General features: G+C 45.4%; 1 protein-coding gene and 1 long non-coding RNA gene across 2 annotated transcripts in view; one reads left to right on the forward strand and one right to left on the reverse strand.

The window, feature by feature from the left end:
- The window catches only part of LOC125916597 (uncharacterized), an 18,790-nt gene extending 2,206 nt beyond the window's left edge, over positions 1-16,584 (forward strand). Inside the window, exons 3-4 of the long non-coding RNA XR_007455975.1 lie at positions 14,034-14,168; positions 15,805-16,584. This is a non-coding gene — a long non-coding RNA (uncharacterized LOC125916597). The remainder of the gene's footprint in view (positions 1-14,033; positions 14,169-15,804) is intronic.
- PKD1L2 (polycystin 1 like 2) overlaps positions 1-18,581 on the reverse strand; it is a 42,287-nt gene that overhangs the window by 13,486 nt on the left and 10,220 nt on the right. The window contains exons 5-8 of the mRNA XM_049622896.1: positions 16,439-16,586; positions 7,283-7,503; positions 5,099-5,500; positions 2,943-3,020 (exon numbers count right to left, since the gene is read on the reverse strand). Of these exons, the coding sequence (XP_049478853.1) occupies positions 2,943-3,020; positions 5,099-5,500; positions 7,283-7,503; positions 16,439-16,586 (849 nt within the window). The remainder of the gene's footprint in view (positions 1-2,942; positions 3,021-5,098; positions 5,501-7,282; positions 7,504-16,438; positions 16,587-18,581) is intronic.

Genomic DNA, 18,581 nt, shown 5'->3' on the forward strand with positions numbered 1-18,581 from the left:
GGGTGGGAGGGAGGGCAGGGTGGGTGATGGGTATTGAGGAGGGCACCTTTTGGGATGAGCACTGGGTGTTGTATGGAAACCAATTTGACAGTAAATTTCATATATTAAAAAATAAAAAATAAAAAATAAAAAATAAAATAAAATAAAATAACAATAAAAGAATGAATAAATAAATAAATAAATAAGATGTCCTCTTTTCTGGGAGGCTTTACTCATTTCCCCAAGGAAAATTAATCATAAACAATTCACATTGCTCTCATACTTCATACAACAAAGAATATGTTCAAAATGGTCTTTTAAATAAAGTTATAGCCTCCAGAACTGTAAGAGAATAAATCTCTGTTGATTTAAAATAAATAAATAATAAATAAATAAATAAATAAATAAATAAAAATTATATTCACTTCTGAAAAAAAAAAAAAAAACAAAAAAAAAAACAAAAACAAAAAACAAAAAAAAAAATAGAGATCAGCATGTGGCTGTATGCTGTTAATGTTTAACTACCAGTTGAAGGGTGGGGATGGGGAGCCCTGATGTGTACCATTTACTACTTCTGGTGGTGTTTGTATTCCCACGAAGGCAGATTTCAGGCTACCGAGCTGACCTCAGTGATTATAGAGCAAGAGATGCACAGAACCAGCTCTGGCAAGCTGCTAGGGGCCGGCCTCAGCACACCACAGTGTATTTCTGGGTCTTCCTGTTGGCCTCTTACTGGCTGTGTGAGCCCAGGCAGGTTAGTTATTCTTTCTGGGTTCCTCACCCACGACAAAAGGCAATCCCTATCCTCAAGGCTCCAGGAGAGCTGACTGCTGTGTTTCTATACCATTGCATTGTAATCTGTGTACGTCTATAAAGAGGGTTAGTATAGCAAGGTAAAAGAAAATGGAACATGTACACTCAGTTGATATGCCCTGAAAAATCATCGAAATGTGAATATGCTAATGTCTAGTTAAAGTGTAATGATTAAGACAGGAATGTATTTTATCTGCACTGGCAGATCCGTGGGAGTCATTAGGCTCTCGTGTCCTGGTTAACATCTGGGTACTGTTGATCTTTACAAAATTCTCTCCCAGTGAATTCTCATTCTGAGAACTCTCACTTTGAAGGTCTATAAAATTATGTAAAGCAAAGCTAAGATGACAGACACAGAGATTCCTTCTTAATCTTAAGGCAGATGGGCCAATAACCCAGAAGGAAGAAATCAAGAGAAGTAATTGCTGCCTCTGATCCTGCCATGAATTAGCTGAGTGACTTTTGGAAAGTCAGCTCACCTCTCTGGGCCTCACATTCCATAAGTGGAAAAGGAGGGCTGTGGACAATTGCACAGACATCTGATGGTTTTGTCCCCCATCCAGGCATCCGTGCCCCCTTGTTTTGGTAACAGCACTTACGGGCGATTCTTTCCCCCGGGAAACATCCCTCCCCTGCTCTCAGTCCTTGGTTTGGGTGACGCCACCCCTACAGCATGTTCCAGGTGGGCATGTGATCCTGGTCTCCCCAAACTGAATACCACTTTCCCCTGGTCTCAGTACTGGGTCCAGGAGGGAACATGAACCAAGCTTGGACCAGTAAAGGGGGCCTCAGGACTTGGGCTAGAAATGTCAGCAAAGAGGGACTCCTTCTCCCCTAGGGTTAAGTAAGGATTGAAGCCTGGGGCCATCTTGCTACTGATGGGAAGAGGGAATCAGAATAAAGCCAACATAGAACCAAGAGATGGGAAGAGGCAGATTTCTGACAATACTGAGTGACTGGATCTAGCTGTGCCTAAACCCTGGACTTTGCCTTTCCATTTCTTTCTTTGTTTCTTTCTTTGTTTCTTTCTTTCTTTCTTTCTTTCTTTCTTTCTTTCTTTCTTTTTCTTTTTTTAATTTTTTGATGTTTACTTATTTTTGAGAGAGTGAGACACAGTGTAAGCGGGGGGAGGGGCAGAGAGAGAGGGACACAGAATCTGAAGCAGGCTGCAGGCTCTGAGGTGTCAGCACAGAGCCCTATGTGGGGCTTGAATTCACAAACTGCAGGATCATGACCTGAGCCAAAGTCAGACGCTTAACCGACTGAGTCACCCAGGCGCCCCTGGACTTTTCTTTTTGTGAGTTGATAAAATTTCCCTTTGAGTTGAGCCAGTCTGAACTGCTTTTCTGTCCCTTACTACGCAAAGAGTCCTGGCAAACACATTTGCTGTGGACTTTAAGCTACTGTTGGCTGCCTACCTACCAGCCATTACCCCACCCTTCTTCTTGGCTGCCAGAATCCACCTTCTCCCACAGAGCTGGAGGTGCTAGATACTTGCTTCCCAGCACCCCTTACAGCCAGGGTGGATACTTGCTGGATACTTGCTTCCCAGCACCCCTTAGAGCTAGGGTACATGACCCTGGCTGATGGCATCTGAGGAGAAGAATGCTGGGGACTTGTGGGGAAAACTTCCCTCCTAGTAACAAGAGCTACAGAGGGGGAAACGGGCTTGTGCAGCTGCTGGATGATTCTGGGTTGACCTGCGATGTTTGGAACCGCAGCAGCCATGTTGATGAGATGCAACCCTATGGGCAAAGCAGAAACTCTGAGGGTGGCAGAACAGAATAGCAGACTGAGCCTGGGTCCCTGCCGGTGACACTGGACCGCTGAACCAATCCTGGAACTACTTACCTCCTAACTTCTCAGTATGTGACATCATAACGACCAAACTTAAAGCCACCTAGGTTGGGCCTCCTGTTGCTTGGAGCCTAAAGCAGCAAACTCGGATGTTTTAGAATTCTGTAACAGCGGTTGAATGTTTTACTGTGTACATGACAGTGCTTTAGAGTAACCAGAGAATTCTTAAAATCTACAGAGCAAGGTAAGCATTCAGAGCTCTGTTTTGAAGAGTCCCTCCCTGGATCCCGAGCAAGTGCAATGACCCAAACTGCTGGTCCTGAGTTTTATAGCCCCTTGCAGAAATTCCTTGCCTGAAACAGTGATGCTTCCAATTTCCAGACTCAGGTTTGAGAAGGCATTCCTCACCGTCACTGTGACCAGAAAGGTGCCTGTAATGCAAAAGGTAGAGACTTAAGGGTGTTGCAATAAATTGTTTAACTTGTGTTGAGACAGCTCTCCCAAGCTATGCTTCCTGGTCTGCTGACAGCGGCATTTGAATCTTTCATCCTGAGCATTTAATGGACCCCTGTTGTATACCAGGCATGGTGCAAGGCTCTGGGACACAGAGGTGAATGAAACATGGTCTTTGTCTCCAAGGTCCTTATAGTCTAGTATGCTTGTAGGAGACCAAGTGCCAACCATGGCAAGAATTGGCATGGGGGCATGTGGACATGTAGTAGGGAGTCACTGCACTGATCATGGTTCATGGCAAGGCTAAAGCTAAAGTTCAAAGGAGGAGTAGTGCTCATTGGTCAGATTAGAGAGGAGATTCCAGCAGAAGAAAGGACATGACAGGACTTTAAAAAGACTGAGGAGCAGAGAGGGGAGAGAAGGATTTGTAAGATTCAGGGTATGTGTGTATCCCACCCTCCTCCCTCATGGGGAAAGGTGGTGGGTGCTACCTTCTTTTCTCGTGCCTAGAGAGGAGCTCATCAGAGGGGACCCTGGGAAAGGTGGATATGTGCTCTTTCAGATCCGGGACCCCCATGGACAGGTTCCTTTCTCGTACTCTTGAAGGATGGTCTATGACGGGGTGGAGTGAGAGGGAGAGTGGGGGCAGGAAAGAGGACGGGGTGGAGTGAGAGGGAGAGTGGGGGCAGGAAAGGGCTGCATTCCTGCGTTTGGAAAACTACCGGTAGCTGGCCAAAGAAAAGGTGAGAATTTTCTGAGGACCAGATGTTTGTATTGGTCCCCTCCCCAACTCAGGGACCTAGCAGGGGCCTCAGAAGCCCACAGAAGCTCCTGCAAGAGGCAGCTGCAAACATCTGCTGGGCTGGTGACCATTGGTTGGCAAGCAAGGCTGGCCAGGACCGGGCCAGCACTGACAAGTGAGGGTCTTCCTGCCCTACCTGGTGCCCTTCCCTTCCTCTTCACCCCCTTTATCTCATCCAAATCTGTTTTTCTTATGGGGAAAAGAAGACTACTTACCATCTAAGAGTGAGCCAAAACTTCACAGGGCATGTAGAGATTTTATCTATTATCCCCTGCCAAGCGGCTTTTGTAGACAACAATAATTAATTTGCATTTGAATTATACCTATATAGTGTGTATGTTTTCCATTGTCATTTCATTTCACTCTGGATTCCTCTTGTTCCAAGCTGGACCTTTGATACCTGGCAAAGTTGTAATGGTTTTCTTCTCAAATCTGTCATTTAACCTATCTCTTTTGCTAAATCTGCTGCTTGAGGGCACTGTAGCCCCACCCCGCACAGTATTTCCACCTCTCTTACAGACTTCTGAGATCCTTGGCAGGGAAGGTAGGCAGGGTTCTGGGTGGGCTGGGGACTCTGTGACCCTCATCACATTCCTGGCTGCTGACTTCACCACATTGCCCTGAAGGACTCTCTGTTCTCTCCAGATTAAATGCAAATGTCTCCTCTAGTCTCCTCCCTTGGTGGTGCCAGCCAGTCTGTCACCCTATCTCTATTCCAGCCAGCATCTTGACTCTTCCTCTCTTGTCCCTCCCTCTCCCACCCTTGTTTTTATCTCTGCTCCCTGAAGGGCATGGACTGCAGGTCCCCCCTGAACCACACTCTCCTCTAGAAATGATGGAAAAATTGGAATCCTTCCAACTCTCCTCCAGTGGTTCTCAGTGGGGGAGATTTTGCTGCCCAGGGACAGTTGGCAATGTCCGGAGGCATTTCTCATTGTACTTAGGAGGCTGGCGCTACTGATATCTAGTGGGTAGAGGCCAGGCATGCCAGTAAACACCCTACAGTGTGCAGGACAACCCCCACAGCAAAGAACGATCCAGCCCCGAACGTTAGAAGTGCCACAAGTGAGAACCCCTGTGACTCTAAGCTCTGAGGGCAGATCAGATGTCTCTTCTTATTGTATGCCCCAGGCTGGATGCCGTGAACCCCATTTGTGTTCAGGACACACGGACACAGGCTGGCGGGACTCTGGACACTGAGTCGGGAAGGAAAGAGGAGGGAAATTTGGGAGGAGACCCACCCACCCCAAATACCTTCAAGAGGAACTGCCACAGGGTAAATCCCAAATGGTCCCTGGAGACTCTCTTCTTCATGGGAGAAGGTTGCATTGAGTCCTGCCACTTCAAAGGTCAGCCTCTCCGGTGCGCCACGAGCCACCGAGACGTTGACCAGTAGGTCTTGTCCGAGCTCCAAGTGGTCAGAAGCCCAGGAAGCCCATAGCCCTGACAGAGGCTCCATGAAGGAGACTGTGATGTTCCGGGAGGGTGCAGAAGTGGTGTTGCTAGTGGCTCGGATCTCCAGGTGGTACATCCCTGGGCCCATCCTTTGCTGGGCTGCTCTGTCCAGGGTCAGATTGTAGGGTAGCAGGCCGCTTGGTGTGGTGAACTCAGCCAGGGTTGTATTACCCGACAGCACAGTGTAAGTCACCCCTCTTCCTATGTGGGGTGAGAGATATTTAAGAACGTTGGCAACAGCCATGCAGTTGAGACCCAAGCTCCAAGGTCAGATTCTGGACATAGACATGGAGATGGTATAGCCATAAAGACATGCGGAAGGATAGGCCCACCCCCAGGTCTTAACAGTGATGATCTCTGAGTACGGGGTTCATGAGCGATTTTTCTTTTTGAGTCCTCTCTGCTCATCTGCATATTCTGCTCTGCGCTCTGCATGTGTTACCCATAAACTTAAAGGTTTGTAATGAAAATATGAGGACATTTTGTTGACAGGTTTGTCCTTGGAGGGTGGAAGGCTAACACAGGAGCGTCTCCCGAGGCATGGCTGATTTTTATGCCTGAGAATTAGCCTCGAGTCTTGTCCTAAGCAGGAGCAGGTGAAGTCATTTCCTTCCACCTCCGTGGCAGACCGCCTCAAACCCCGCTCCACGGGAACACTCAGCCTGTTCACCTTAAGATGCGGCTCCCTTATAGGTTGGGGCCGGCTGTCCTACCTGGATGCTAAATACCGTGGTTGACTCTAAAAATCTTGTTTGAACCACCAAATTAGGATTCTTTGCAACAGAAGCCAAGCTAGGGTATTTCTTGTTTGAGCGATGACGATGCTAATGACGATGAGAAAGACAATGATGATGGTACTTTCTGACACTCATGCTTCCTGCTCCCTCTCCCCACACTTGGCAAACAGTAGGCAATTATGTTTGTAGGATAAAAACATAAATGAAGGATTATTTTAGGTTTCCCTGGTGCACATAGCAGCCGTCTTTGGCCAACAAGCACACCGAGACAGAGAGGAGCCCCGAGGACTGTTTAAGGACCCTGTGTTTAAGCTCCATCATATCTCTGCTGGGTGAGGCTCCAGGAGCTGTGAGGTCGGACTGAGCCATGTCCTCACCTCTGCAGCTCTGTGCCACGCGGTTTAGCCCAGCAGGCTTCTGTCTGGATGTCAAACCAGACCTGTGCCTGGGATAAAGATGCTGCCTCAGGTACGGGTGGGTCTTCGTTGGTAGGGTCTCTACTGAGAAGAGGGATGATATTCAGAATGTTTAACAACTGAAACTACATGGGTCCCAACCAAAGAGGATGGATGTTGTGATAAATCAGAATGAACACTGTGACCAATCAGAGTAGATGCTGTGACCAGTCAGAAAGGACGCTTTGACTAATCAGAATGGACGTGACCAATTAAAATGGCCTCTCTGACCAATCAGAGAAGAAACTGACCAATCACAAGGGACACCAGCCGTAACATCTGCTATGGCTGTGGCAGTACGTGTTGCTCCGTATCAGTCCTGATTGGGGGCAGCATCATTGTGCCAGGCTGGTCAACGCTGGCCTCACTGAGATGGGCTCAGGCCCAGCTGGTAGCTCTCCCGGTCCTATTCAGGTTCCCTAACAAGGAGTGACTTGGAAATTCTGTTCTGATGGGACTGTGGGTAAAGAAGGGCATCGGAAGGCAGAGAGCTTCACTTAGCTCACTAGCCTTGTGACTTCAAGCCAATTTCTGAACCTTCCCTCCATTCCTTCATCTGTAAAATGGAGATAATAATAGTACATACTGGGTACATACATAGTAGTACATACTAGCACACGTGGAGTACTCAGACCAGTTCCGGGCACGCACGAGGTGCTAAATAAGTTGAATAGCTAAAAAACTAACTGGATACATGAGTGCTGTTAGTATTTATTAAAGCCTGGGAGTTGGATGGATAGATCTGGGGAAAATCGAGGTTGCTTTGACCTTGACCATTTCTGTAGACTCACCTCCATCAAGTACCACCTGAATCCACAGAGGTTCCCCGAAGACAGTGCGGCAGAGAGGGCTGGCTCCCAACGTCGACAGGCCGGAGCACCCAGTCACGCTGAGCCTTCCCGTCTTGTCTCGGATTGTCACGTGCTTCTGAGCCATCACATGCCACTCACTGGTTGTGCACTCGGCAAACACAATAAATTCCCCAGGGGCTGTGAACTGGTGGGTCACGTTGCTGCATAAACTGCCAGCAATAGTTAGTGTTGGCCATGTTGGGGACACACAAACACATGCATTCACACACGTGTGCACATATGCACTCACCTACCTTGCACCTCCCTGCCCTGCAAAGATAAACAGGTGAAGAAAGAGATGCTACGTGACCAAGCCCTTGGTGTTCACAAAGGTTACGTTGAGATGTCTAGAGCAGGTGGGAGTGGAAGAAATAGCAGTGACCAATCAGGGAGTTGAATATTCGGTTACACGTCCTTTTTCTGCCATTTATTCCCTCTGTGGCTCACATAAATCCCCCTCGTCTGTAAAATGCTATGCCCCAGCCTACCTTTCTGAACCATAGTTTCCCCATCTGTAAAATGGGGTCATATTCCAAATGTATCAGAATGATAGATGCTTGGCTTCTCATTTCGCCGAGGGAACTGATTGAAAATCTCCAATGTGGCCCATAAAGACCCACGTGACCTCCCTTCTTGACCTCACCCCCATCTCCTGCCACACCCCTCCCAGCTGTATGTCCGCTCTGCCCTCTTTTCGGTTCCTGGAATGTGCCACCTCCCGTCTGCCTCAAGGGCTGCAGGTGTGCTGTTCTTTGCTGGGAAGGCTCTCCGCTCGTCTGTCTGCTCACACTCATGCTCTTCCTTTGGTGCTCAGCTTAAACATCACCTCCTCAGGGAAGCCTTCCTTAGGTTCCCCATAAAGGCAATGCTGTAGCTCGGCTGCTTCTCCTGGGTGACACTCATTCCTTCTGTGCTTGCTCTGCCACTGGCATTCTTTCCCGCTAGGTCGTCTGCACAGACGGTGTCTGTCTAGATCTCCGTTATAAATCCGGCACCTAACACAGCGCCTAGCATGGAGGGCGTGCTGACAAATATTTGACAAATGAGCATATTTGTGAAAAGGCTTGCAAAACAGTAGCTGGATTTTTGGTGCCTGCCAAAAGTAAAGCCACCACCTGTCTCTTCCATTGATTACGACTTTAGGCAAAATTCAAAAAGAAACTTGGTGAGGACTCTGAAAAGTAAACAACAGCAGACAGATTGGGGAGGAAAGCCCAGGCTTTAAGAAGTACCCGTAAAGATGGGACTTTCCTATTTTGTGTCTTTTTTCTTTTTTAATCTCCTTTATATCTTGGCTTTGTCCCTAGGGTACATGTTTGTGACCTAGGGTCATGGAACTGCACAATGAATGAAGAAAACAAAAACCCTAAGAGAAATCCCCTCTGTTTAGCCAAGAGAACCAGGAAAAGAGACCCAGTGAGTCTGAGGGCACAGAAAATAATACCTGGTTTTGTTTTGTGTCATTTCTCTTTTTTTCTCTTTTGGCCATGCCCTAGGCTGTTCTCCCTCTTGGAGCTGCACTGACAGTGTAGGGTGATGCAGACACCTAATTCACAAGAGAAAACCCATCTTTGTATCCAGAGGAGCCGTGAAGAGAGATGTGTGGAAGCTGAAGATTGTGGGGGAGACCCTGAAAATGAGAGATGTGGAGAGGAGGGGCCCCCACTTCCCTGAACAACCCAGCACAAACTATGAGCTCACTCACATATTATGCATGTGCAAAGTAGAGCCAAAGACACACAGCCAAGGCTTTGTTTGAGTCAGACTACAACATAACACCATCCTGAGTGTCCCATGAGTGGGGCCAACCCAAACAGGTTTGGAAACGACACCAACATGGGAACCACCACTCACAGAAGGCAAGTCATAAAGTGTGGTCTGAACCTAACCAGGTGGGTTGCCTGCTAACACAAAACAAAAATCTCTTTTCCAGAGGATTTTAACTGGATCCAGAGTCTCAGAACCTCCTATCAAAATGTCCAGAATATAATCCAAAATTGCTTGATGATACCCAAAGAATGAGGAAAATCTGACCCAATCTCAAGTGAAAACATAATAGATGTCAGCTTTCAGGTGACATCAGACAGACTTGGAATTATCAGACAGACTTGAAATCAGCCATTTCAGCCATGCTCCATGACATAAAGGTAAACCCTCTTTAAATGAATGGAAAGCCAGACATTCTAAGCAGAGAAACAGAAACTTTTTTTTTTAATGAAAATTTTAGAAATAAACAGTATCTGAAATAAAAAATTCACTGGATGCTTGCAATAGCAGAATAGTGATGACAGAAAAAAGTCAGTGAACTTGAACAAAGAGCAAGAGAAAGTATCTGAGCTGAAGAAAAGATTAAATAAATTGACATCTTAATAAAATATTAAATTTTCAAAAATGAGTAGAGCATCAGCAACCTGTGTGACAATATCAAAAAAGAAAGCAGTTGTGTCATGGGAGGACCAGTGAGAAGAGATAGATTGGTGTAGAAAAATACACTGAAGAAATAATGGGTGAAAACTTACCCAGTTTGGCAAAATACATACATGTAAAGATTCAAGAAACTCCATGGATCCCCCACAAAAGGGGAAAAGTTAAAGAAAACCATGCCCACACATACAGTAATAAAACTGCTGAAAATCAAAGGTAAAGAAAAAAAAAATCTCAAAACAAGCCTGAAAAATGACACATTGCATATAAAGAAAACAGCGATGTGACTGATTGTAGATTTCCCTTCAAAAGCATGGCAGTCAGAAGACAGTGACAATGTCTTTAAATGTTGAAAGAAAAGAATTGTCAACACCTAATTCTATATCCAGCAAAAATGTCCTCCAGGAAGTGAAGCAAAATAAAGACGTTCTCAGGAATAAAGAAATCCTCTAAGAGAATTTGTTTCCAAAAAATCTACTATAAAAGAAGTGTTTAAGGGAGTTTTTCCAGCAGAAAAGAAATGATACCAGAGGGAAACTTTGAATTTCAAGGGTGAAGGAAGAACACAAGTAATGGTAAATATTTTGGTAAATTCATAGACTGGTAACATTTTGGTAAATTCAGGCCCCTCGTTGGGCTCTGTGCTGACAGCTCAGAGCCTGGAGCCTGTTTTGGGTTCTGTGTCTCCCTCTCTCTGCCCCTCCCTGGCTTGTGCTTGCTCTCTCTCTCTCAAAAGTAAATAAACTAAAAAAAAAAAAAAAAAAAAAAAGAGATTTTCAATATATGTAAATGTCCTACATATGACAAATATAATATAGAGGAGGGTGAGCAAAGGGACCTATATGCCAGTAAAGCTTCAACATTTTAATGAAGTAAAATATGAACTCCATATAGACTGTGAAAGTTTGGATATGTATATTGTAATCCATGAAGCAACTACTAAAAAAGTAATAAAAAGATCTATAACAGGGGCGCCTGGGTGGCGCAGTCGGTTAAGCGTCCGACTTCAGCCAGGTCACGATCTCGCGGTCCGTGAGTTTGAGCCCCGCGTCAGGCTCTGGGCTGATGGCTCGGAGCCTGGAGCCTGTTTCCGCTTCTGTGTCTCCCTCTCTCTCTGCCCCTCCCCCGTTCATGCTCTGTTTCTCTCTGTCCCAAAAATAAATAAAAAACGTTGGAAAAAAAATTAAAAAAAAAAAAAAGATCTATAACCAAAAAAGCTGATAGATATGTTAAAATGGAATGCTAAAAATATTCAAATAATCCAAAAGAAGGCAAGAGAGGAGAACAGAGGGAAAATGATCTTATAAATGATCTCAGCACACCAATTGTTGTGCCAGATGGGATTAAAAAAAAAAAAAGTCTCAACCATAGACTGTCTATAAGAAGTCCACTTTAAATATAATGATAAGGGGGCACCTGGGTGGCTCAGTTAGTTAAAGCAGCTGATTCTTGGTTCCAGCTCAGGTCATGATCTCATGTTTCATGGGATTGAGCCCTGCATTGGGCTCTGCACCGACAACACAAAGCCTGCTTGGGATTCTCTCTCTCCGATTCTCTCCTTCCCTCTCTCTCTCCCTGCTCATGTTCTCACCCTCACTCTCTCTCTCAAAATAAATAAATAAACTTAAAAAAAATTTAATAAATATAATGACATGGATAGGTCAAAAGTAAAAGTATAAAAGTTTCACCAGCAAACACTAATCAAAAGGACGCTGGAGTAGGCTCTAATAACAGACCACGTGGATTTCAGAACAAGAAAACACTAACTCTTTTCAGTCACGGGAAGGATGGTTTTGAATAGCAAAATCTGGGCTGTTTTTCAGGGATCTTGCTGGGAAAAGCGACTCATTCCATTCCTTGAGCTCTCCTGCCAACTGAAAGTGCTCAGGAACGAAAGGCAGAGAAACGGACTTTTCCTGATTTGTCTCCCAGTGATCTCACTGGAGGCAGAAGACCGCAAAGTGCTTTTAGAAACTGCTGCCAACAAAGGGAAGATCTGCTCGGAGTACAAAGCAACGGAGGCAACAACCTAACATTTTTTGATGATCCTACGAGCTAGCAGTGCCATTCCTGGGTGCAAACCCAACAGAAATGCAGCAAAGACATGTGCTCCAATGTGCACAGCCACATAGTTTGTAATCGTCCAAAGGGGAAACCACCCAAAAGGACTACCAGCACTAGAAAGGAATAAGTAAAGCAAGGAATATCCATGTGATGGAATGTTCTACAGAAATGAGAACAAAGAAGGCACAGTTATACACAACAATATGGATACATCTCAAAAATGTACTGTTGAGAAGTCAGACACAAAAGAGAATACACTTTATGATTCCATTTATAGAAGTTTCGAACGGGTCACACTGATCGACAGTGGTAGAAATTGGTAGACTTGGGGGCCCCGGGAGGACTCTTGGGAGACTGGTCATATTTTGTTTCTTGATCTGAGTACGAGTTACATGGGTGTAGACATTTCACTTTGTAGAAGTTAACTGAGTTGTATCTTTTTGTGCAGTTTTTTGTACATATTTATGCCTCAATAAAAAGTTTAAAACTTAGTCTAAGACACTGCCACTGATTTGAACATGCTGCTTTGATCGTTTACATGAATGGGATGTGGCTTTTCTTTAAAAAGAAAGAAAATGGGGAAGAGAGCTCACATTTTGTATCTTTGCTCAGAATGTCCAATTGTTAAGAATACCAAGGTCTGTACCATTTTGTTAATGTCACTCACAAGTTGCTAGCCAGCTTGGTGGATAAAGCCACCTGACCAAATGGGGCAGTGTGGTAGAATGGAAAGGGTAGAAAGCTGGAAGTAAGGTCTCCAGAGTCAGTCACCTGTGTAACGTAATGACTCAACCACTCTGAGTCTCAGCTCCCTTGTCCATACATTGAGGTGAGAGCCATTCCTGGCTGGGTCGTTGTGAGGTTTAAATGAGACCATGGCTGAGTAAGTACCTGGTATGTGATAGGCTCAAATATTGTGGGGTTTTGTGTGTGTATGTGTGTATAATAGGATGGCGTTTATGCCACTTAGCCTCTTAAAAATAAAAGTAGTATATACTTCTGTAATATTAATATAATGGCAACAATTACCCATTTTTAAGAATCAACTCTGTGCCAATTATTTTCTTCTTTGTAGTCCCATTTAGCCCTTAAAATTACCCAGTGACTGTTAGTAACTCTTGCAACAGTATTAACAATCACAGATCATGTAGCCAAATGGCCTAAATATTCTTAAGTATCCTCTGTAGTGGATGTGAGTCACCCAGATTCTGCACTTCAAGGCCGAGGTCTGCCCCTCCCCAGCACTCTGGTGTGTTAGTGGCCAAGGGCTCACAGATGAATCCATCTCCAGGAATTCGCCTTGGCCAAAGGGAGCAGCCTCCCCCCCTCCTCCCCTGCAGGGTTCCTTCCTGCATCCCATGGCTGCTCTGTGCCAGAGCACTGAGGTTCCACTCTCTTGCCTCAGTCCCGTCAGGTCCCGGCTCTAGAGTTCTCTGTGGGGATGGGAAGGGCCTGTGTTGCTAGTGCATCCCATTGTACCTTCTGCCTCTGCTCCATCCTGGAACCCCCCTCCCCCGGGAAACCTGCTGTACCCCAAATCAGTTTCCTGGTACCCAACCTACATGTTCTCCTAAAAACAATTTCTCCAAACTGGCTGGCATATCAAGGCTCTTTATCAGCAGACTCCTTTTGAGTTTTCCAGCAGCATCTTTCATTTTCCCCCACATACCCCGAACTCCTGCTGTAACGCGAGGTGCTCGCAGTTACCTGAGGAGGCCACGCCCCTTCACATCCCTGTTGTCCCTTTCTCTACCTCCATAGCTCCTGCCTGGTTCCCCCGAAAGACTTCAGTCCTTTATGACCATAACCTTCCACATAATTCCTCTGAGCTTCCCAACATCCTGTGTACATCTAGGTCCCTCTAAATGTTGTTCTGTCTTACGAAATACCGATTTCCAGGGAAGCGGCCCCTCCAGATTCAGCTATGTGTGGAGGCAGCTCTGAATAGACCCCAAAATGATGGCAATCCCCTGATCTGTCGGTAGGTGGCGCTGAGACACCCAACGCTGGACAAGGACAAATTTCACTTTCGCAAATTGGTCCAGGAGGCACACAATAAATTACAGAAACGTGTAAAGTTTCCTACAACAAACAGTAAAGTAAAACAGCTTGACATTCAAGTGAACACAATACATCGGGAGTGCAAGGCAAGAAGAATCTAAAGGAGAAATCCTTTGACTTTATTATGTTGTTTCTATTTCAGATTGGATTCTCCATTAGCTCATGTTGTTTGTCTGCAGTAGAGATGAAGTGGCCCATTTAGGCCTTAGCTTATCATGACTTAAGCAAAAGTAGGATGCCGTACAAACACATAAAAGCACAGCGACATTCACGCAAGGTATGTGACTTCTGCGAACTTAAAATACATGCCATTTTTAATATTCTAGGTTGAGTGCTGAGGCTGCTATTGCGATAAGGAAGCATCGGAAATGGATCTCCCAAAGTTAACCAAAATGACAGAAGAAGCTGAGTATTTTGGCCTCACCATCCAGAGTTGACTAATACTAGCATTTTGTCTCATTTGCTCCAATTCGTAGCTACTGTTTGTTTGTTTATTACTGGAATGTCTTTGTGTAACTAAAGGTCTTAGCAGGGCTACAGACAGTCGATTTTGACGAACGCCAAATGCAAGTTGTTTAAAATTTGGGGGCCGGGCGATTGTATAGCTTAGCATTTGCTGTTTTTTCATTGCCATGGTAGCAAGCAGGAAGAAACCTGCACAACAAGGTCATGGGTATTTGTATCACTTTTGTAACATTTTGTAACATTTCCCCCAAAGCATCTTCACATGTAATTTCTCATTTTACTCCACGAAACAAGGCAGCCACCAATATTAATGAGACAGGGAAGGGAATGGAAACCCAAGACCAGAAATTGTCTCACACATGTTAGCAGCAGCTGGGATTAGAACCTTAGCTTCTGGACATGCCATTTTATATGGTGGCACAGCACAATGTCTGAGGCCTCAGAGGACTGTTGAGTGTGAAACTTTCCCTCACTGGGGCAGAATTGGGCCAGGGACAGGGCTGGCCTCTCTTGGCCCCACCCAAGCCAGGGCTTCCAGCAATGCTGAGCATGTGCAGGACTGGATTCAGAACCTCTAGCTCCCCACAGGGTAGAACTGCAGATGTTTAGGGTTAGGAAAGGGGCTTACGAGCCTCCATTATTTCCCTGGGGATTCATGTTGAACTGAAGACCCCTGTAAGAAGCCCCCATCCCACTGAGGATCTGGAAATTCTGGATCATTCTGGGGGCACCCAGAATGGAGCTTACCCCAGGCCCAGTAGGACTTGGAAATGTTATGAATTGAGTTCAGCTGCCATCAGGCCGGGGAGGTTCTGCTCTCCTAGAGGATGCAGAGTATAATGCCTTCATGCCGTGTAATCTGCCAGGGGCTTGAGGGCCTCAGCTTTTATGCCAGACCGTCCTGGCTTGTGTCACCATGTTGCCACTCACAAGCTGTGTGTCTTGGGCACTGCCACTATACCTCTCTGAGCCTCAGCTGCTTTGTCCATGAAAACAAAATAACAGTTGCCTAGCTCAACACTGTCCAATAGAAGTACAGTGTGAGCCACCCATGTGTATGTTCTAAGAGCCACATTGAAACAGTAATACATAAAATTAATTTTAATAATTTATTTTCTTTAACCCAATATATCCAAAATACTTTCATTTCAACATGTAATCAATATTTAAAAATTAGTGAGATACTTTACATCTTTTATGAGAGGTTGGTGAGGGGCGACTGAAATCTTCAAAATCCCACATGTGTTTTAATTAACAGCATATCTTAATTAAGAGCTGCCACATTTCAAGTACCCAATAGCTCATGTGGCAAGTGGCTGTTCTGCCGGATAGCATAGATCTAGCTGATAGGGTTTGTAGTGAGGACTAAATGAGATTATATGTGAAAGCTGCTTGGCTGGACTGTTATGAATATTGCTACTATTATTGTTTATTATTCTTGCCAACAGAAAACATTCCCACATCCATGCGAGCATCTTTTTCACATCATTACCAACTCCTTGGACAGTAACCCAGGAGAGATTCTATACAGAACAAAGCCATAAGGACCCAGCTCTTCAAGACTGTTCACGTGGCCTCCGTAGTGAGAAAACCTGTGCATGCCATTTCTGTATGTATGCTCCTTTGTACTGTGGCTCTGCCATTTCTTCCATCAACAGGTGGAGTCTCTTTCTCCACCTGTTGAGCCTAGGTGTGGCCATGGAACTTGCTTTGGCCAATGAGACATTAGAAAATGTGATACACGTAGAGATTTTAAAAATGCTTGCACAGTAGGCCTTGTTCTCAGTTGCTGCTAGAAACCCTCTGCCACCATGCCAGTGAGGCTAGACTAGCCTGTTGGGTGATTATTATGCAATACATGCCCCTAGCCAACACTCAGCTGACCACCAGACATATACGTGAGGACTTCTGAGGCCATCCGCCCCCAGCAAGGCTGGCCCAGATAAGCAAAGCCACCTAGCTGACCCAAAGAACCATGAGGAATAATAAATAATATTGTAAGCTACTAAGTTTGGGGATGTTTTGTTATGCAGCAGAAGCTGACTGATACATCCTGACTCAAGGCTCAGAGATTCCTCTTACCTGGGAGGGTAGTAGGGATCAAAAGTGTGGCCATCTCCTGTACTAATTATACACGAAAGGTTTCCAATGTAAGGAGAGAGGAGCCATGTCAGGGAGATGGTGACATTGTCAAAGGTGAAACTCTCATTGGACACCGTCAGCTGTAGGCCTGCAGATCAAAAAGGAAAATGCTATATGCCATCACAAAGCAAAATGGCATGCTTCTGTTTAAAACATACTCTCTTCTATCCACCTGTCCTTTATCTTTAGGTGGGGCTTTTAAAATTTTTATAATTTTATTTTTACTTTTTTAAATGTTTATTTATTTTTGAAAGAGAGAGAGAGAGAGAGGCAGGGGAGGGGACGGGCAGAGAAAGAGGGAGACACAGAAGCTGAAGCAGGCTCCAGGCTCTCAACAGTCAGTACAGAGCCCGACATGGGGCTCGAACCCATAAACCATGAGATCATAACCTGAGCCAAAGTTGGACGCTTAAATGACTGAGCCACCCAGGCACCCCTGTTTTTACTTTTTAAAGTTCTTTTAAATTTTATCTTTCGTTCATAGGTAATACATGACCAAGGTACAGAATTTGAAATGTATAAAGGGTATAGAGTGAGAAGAAAGCCTCCCTCCCCTGTCATCCTGCAGTGTCCGCAGAGGCAATCATTGTTACCAGTATCCAGGGTCACCTTCCAGGGATACCTACACACATTCTAAGCACATACATACTTTTCTGTTCCTACAAATGGTTCATGCTGTGTTCACTATTTGGCATCTTCCTTTTTTTTTTTTTTTTTTCACCTAGTATATCTTGTAGATGGTTCTGTATAAAAACCGAAGTGCCTTGTTCTTTTTTTTTTTTTTTAATTTTTTAACGTTTATTTGTTTTTGAGAGAGATAGAGAGACAGAACGTGAGCAGGAAAGGGGCAGAGAGAGAGGGAGACACAGAATCCGAAGCAGGTTCCAAGCTCTGAGCTGTCAGCACAGAGCCCCATGTGGGGCTCGAACCCACGAACTGTGAGATCATGACCTGAGCTGAAGTCACACACCCAACCAACTGAGCCACCCAGGTGCCCTTGCCTTGTTCTTTTTAATAGCTGCACAATGTACTCTAATTTATTTAACCAGGATTCTATTGATTGTCTAAATGTATTTCATCATGTTTAAAAAGACAAAAAAGCCAAGCACCTTTAGGAAGATCTACTTGGCTAAGGTGGCCAAAGATTCATTGTAAGCCATTTTGTGCACATTACATTTTACAAAACCTGAGCTTTCAAAACTGTTATGGAGGATCGGGAGGGGCATAGAATTTGCTGAGGCTTCACACAGCCCCCGGCTAATTTGCGCAGCAGAATCTTTCAGATTCTGAGCACAAATGAAGAAGGAAAAGATAGAAGAAGCTGAATGCACATCAAAAGGACTTTCCAGAGCTAGTCGGAAAGTCTTCGTGGTCCTGATTCATAACTGCCTGAGGACACGCAGGCAGCAGCGAGGCCTTTCTGGGCACTGTGGCGGGGGGGCGGGGGGGCACGGCAGTGGGGGGACTGCCGGATAGAATCTCTCCCCTTACAAATCAGAAACACTGTGATTAGAGCACACCGGTTCACATGGGGGCAGGATATTTGAAATCAAAATTGGGGCAGAAAATTTGGTCCAGGGTCGCCAGACCAATACACCCCCTGGCCTAAGCGATGCATTTGTCCAATGACAGCCACACTGTGACTGGCAGATCTCCAAAGGGCACCCTTTGTCCATTAGCAAAACCACCAACCGGAAAGCACTGCCAAAACACGTGGCCTCTTCTTCCCAGAAAATAAATGAAGACGTCCGGCTCCCTCTTACTCCACCCAGGTATCTCCAAGACACTAATGGCGCTGGTAAAACTTGTCGCCTTCTCTCTGTAGTACCCCCCCCTTCTACACCCATGGACCCTGCTGTCCTGGATCGTCCCTGGGGACCCCAACATTCCCTGACTCGCTCTTCCCCTTCAGAGCTCCCTGCACTGTCAACTCATGTTCTCAGTGGAAAGTGTGTTGTGACTGATTCCCTGGACGGTGGCAGAACGTTGCCTTAGGGGGAAGCAGAGCTCTCATACACGGTTAGTAGGCGTGCAAATCAGCGCGGCCACTTTGGAGTGTAATTTAGCAGCATCTTTGAACATG

This window comes from Panthera uncia, assembly GCF_023721935.1.
Source record: "Panthera uncia isolate 11264 chromosome E2 unlocalized genomic scaffold, Puncia_PCG_1.0 HiC_scaffold_20, whole genome shotgun sequence".
Lineage (NCBI taxonomy): Eukaryota > Metazoa > Chordata > Mammalia > Carnivora > Felidae > Panthera > Panthera uncia.